General features: G+C 36.3%; 1 protein-coding gene across 1 annotated transcript; it reads right to left on the bottom strand.

Annotated features, from left to right (window-relative positions):
• Positions 1-233: 233 nt before the first annotated feature.
• LOC306934027 (phospholipase A2-like) lies at positions 234-1,898 on the bottom strand (the record flags this gene model as incomplete). The annotated part of the gene is made up of 4 exons (XM_079516442.1): positions 1,850-1,898; positions 1,237-1,393; positions 908-1,035; positions 234-358 (listed from the first exon to the last, which is right to left on the bottom strand). Exons 1-4 carry the CDS (start codon positions 1,887-1,889, stop codon positions 234-236), a joined length of 450 nt encoding a protein of 149 aa, XP_079372568.1. The 5' UTR covers positions 1,890-1,898.
• Between the last annotated feature and the right edge of the window lie 290 nt (positions 1,899-2,188).

The raw sequence follows: 2,188 nt of genomic DNA, 5'->3' as shown, positions 1-2,188 counted from the left end.
TGCCAACACAAACATTAAATTCTCTTTATTGTTAATGGCATTTAATGTTTGTTAGGGACAAGATGACGTACATTTTCCCTTCATTGTCAATGGCGTTTTTAAAACAAACATTACACCTGTATACCCTCAAAAATAACCAAGGATGTCACAGAATTAATGAGGGCAACAAAAATAAATATAAAACTATGTTAAATACCTTTAATTTCCAGTATGAGTAATTGGATTTAGTTTGTTTATTCGACACAGTGAACTGATTGGTCTATGTTCTTGTTTTCTGGGTTGTATGTATTCTGGGCAAAGCAGTGGGCTGACACTCGATCACACTCACACACAGCAGCCTGGCACTTGTCATTGGTATCTGCGGACACAGATTAAGTCAGGGAGTACTAAGGGTTATTATCATATGCCAGCCATGATATTGTTATATCAATCATACACCGTTTATTTAAAATATGGATAGTATGAGCTTGAGCTTAAATATAGAAACAGACTGTACATGAGTGAATTAATTCCATATCATGTACAGACGAATAACAGTCTAAGTCCACACTATTGATCCATAATATATAAATGATAGATAAGGGTTCAGGACAACGAGGCCTTTTCGTGGAGGGGTCAGTCTGAAATTTGGACTTAGACTGTTTTTCGTCTGTGGTACTCATTTGATGGATACTTCTTACCAAGTTATTAATGCATATCCCTACATTTTTAGCATGGGTCTCCCGGCTCTCCCCATTTGAAATCAAACCTCTAACTCTAGTGCTGTTACTGGCATTTCATGAGCCAGAAATATAGTCTAGAATAATGCCATGTTATTCAATTCAACATTACATCAACACGCTGCTGTAAATTACATTTTGTTTTCTTTTAAACAAAAAAAGCACCATTCATTCAATTAGTGTTATACCTGTACACGTGACTTGTTGGTTGGTGCAGGTATAGTCATAAACCAGGACATATGGAAGGTCGGCAATGGATGTGCAACCCGGAGCCCTTCTGGCAGCATAATAGCAATTATCATGGATTTTACAGCATCTGAAAGTACGAGTGAAAAGTCAAACTTTGGAGAATATTTTAATTCTGTAAATCCGATTTCTCATTAGAGAATATTCTGATTTTTGTTGAATTAAAATGTCATCTATTTTAGACATGCAATGCTGTCAGCTCTCCAGTCTGTGTAGGATCTACATCACCTAGTCTAAGCACCGGTGGCATTTAACAAATCAAATGTCTTACGCATCCACTTCATCAAGAGGGGCACCTTTCCCACCAAATCCACACCAGCAGCCATAGTCATTGTAAGTCAAAGGGTTCATCCCTGGCTGGGCACACTGGATCATGCCTCCAAATTGCCACAAGGCCTTTGGCAGTAATGCTCCACTGGCCATGCAGGCTAGCAAGGAGACATGAGGCAATCAGTATATTATGACTTTATAGTTCAATACAACAGTTGCAGGTCTTCTCAAATACTATCAATACTCTCAATACTTTTCAAATAATCAATGTATCGTTTGACTTTAAATATATATATTTTTTAAATCAAATATAAATAGCCTATTGTAAAAAGAAGCCCAAAAAAAAATCATAATTTAACAAGCCACCTCATGAAGTAGCCTATAGAGAAGTTCATTTGCCACAGTCAGTATTTGCAATTAAGCCTGATCGTTGTGAAAGAGATTTTAAGTAAAAATAAAATTCAAATGTTAATTTGTTTTAACACATAACATAATGCCTGAGACACATCATGAGCTTGTACATTTGCTATTTTAGCTAATTTTGAAAAGTATAAAATAGGACTTAAGTGGTTAAAAGGACTCTTTAAAGTACAAGTTGTTCATGTCAGTCTTACCAGTGAAAAGCAGCAGGGACAGATGGTAAGTGATGTTCATGGTGACAGGGTGGGCTACAGAGCTAGCGCAAAAAACACTTTGACCAGACCTGCTTTTATAGGTGGTCGCTGGATGTGTTAGGTGGCTGGAGATAGGAAGAGATAAGGGGTAAATAACAAGAGGGAGTAATGACACAGGGGTACGTGTGTAGTTATTATTAGTTAAAGAAGGTTTGCGAACAAAGAACATAACCAATTTATCTTAAAACATATTTATTTACTTATTTACTTTATTTGTTTTACTTTACTCTTGGAGCCAATTAAGCACAAATAAAACAGAGCATGAATATACAGTTTTAG

This window comes from Electrona antarctica (genome assembly GCF_951216825.1).
Source record: "Electrona antarctica genome assembly, chromosome: 12".
Classification (NCBI taxonomy): domain Eukaryota; kingdom Metazoa; phylum Chordata; class Actinopteri; order Myctophiformes; family Myctophidae; genus Electrona; species Electrona antarctica.
The sequence above is the reverse complement of the archived record's forward strand: the minus strand, read 5'-3'. Positions and strand labels throughout refer to the sequence as shown.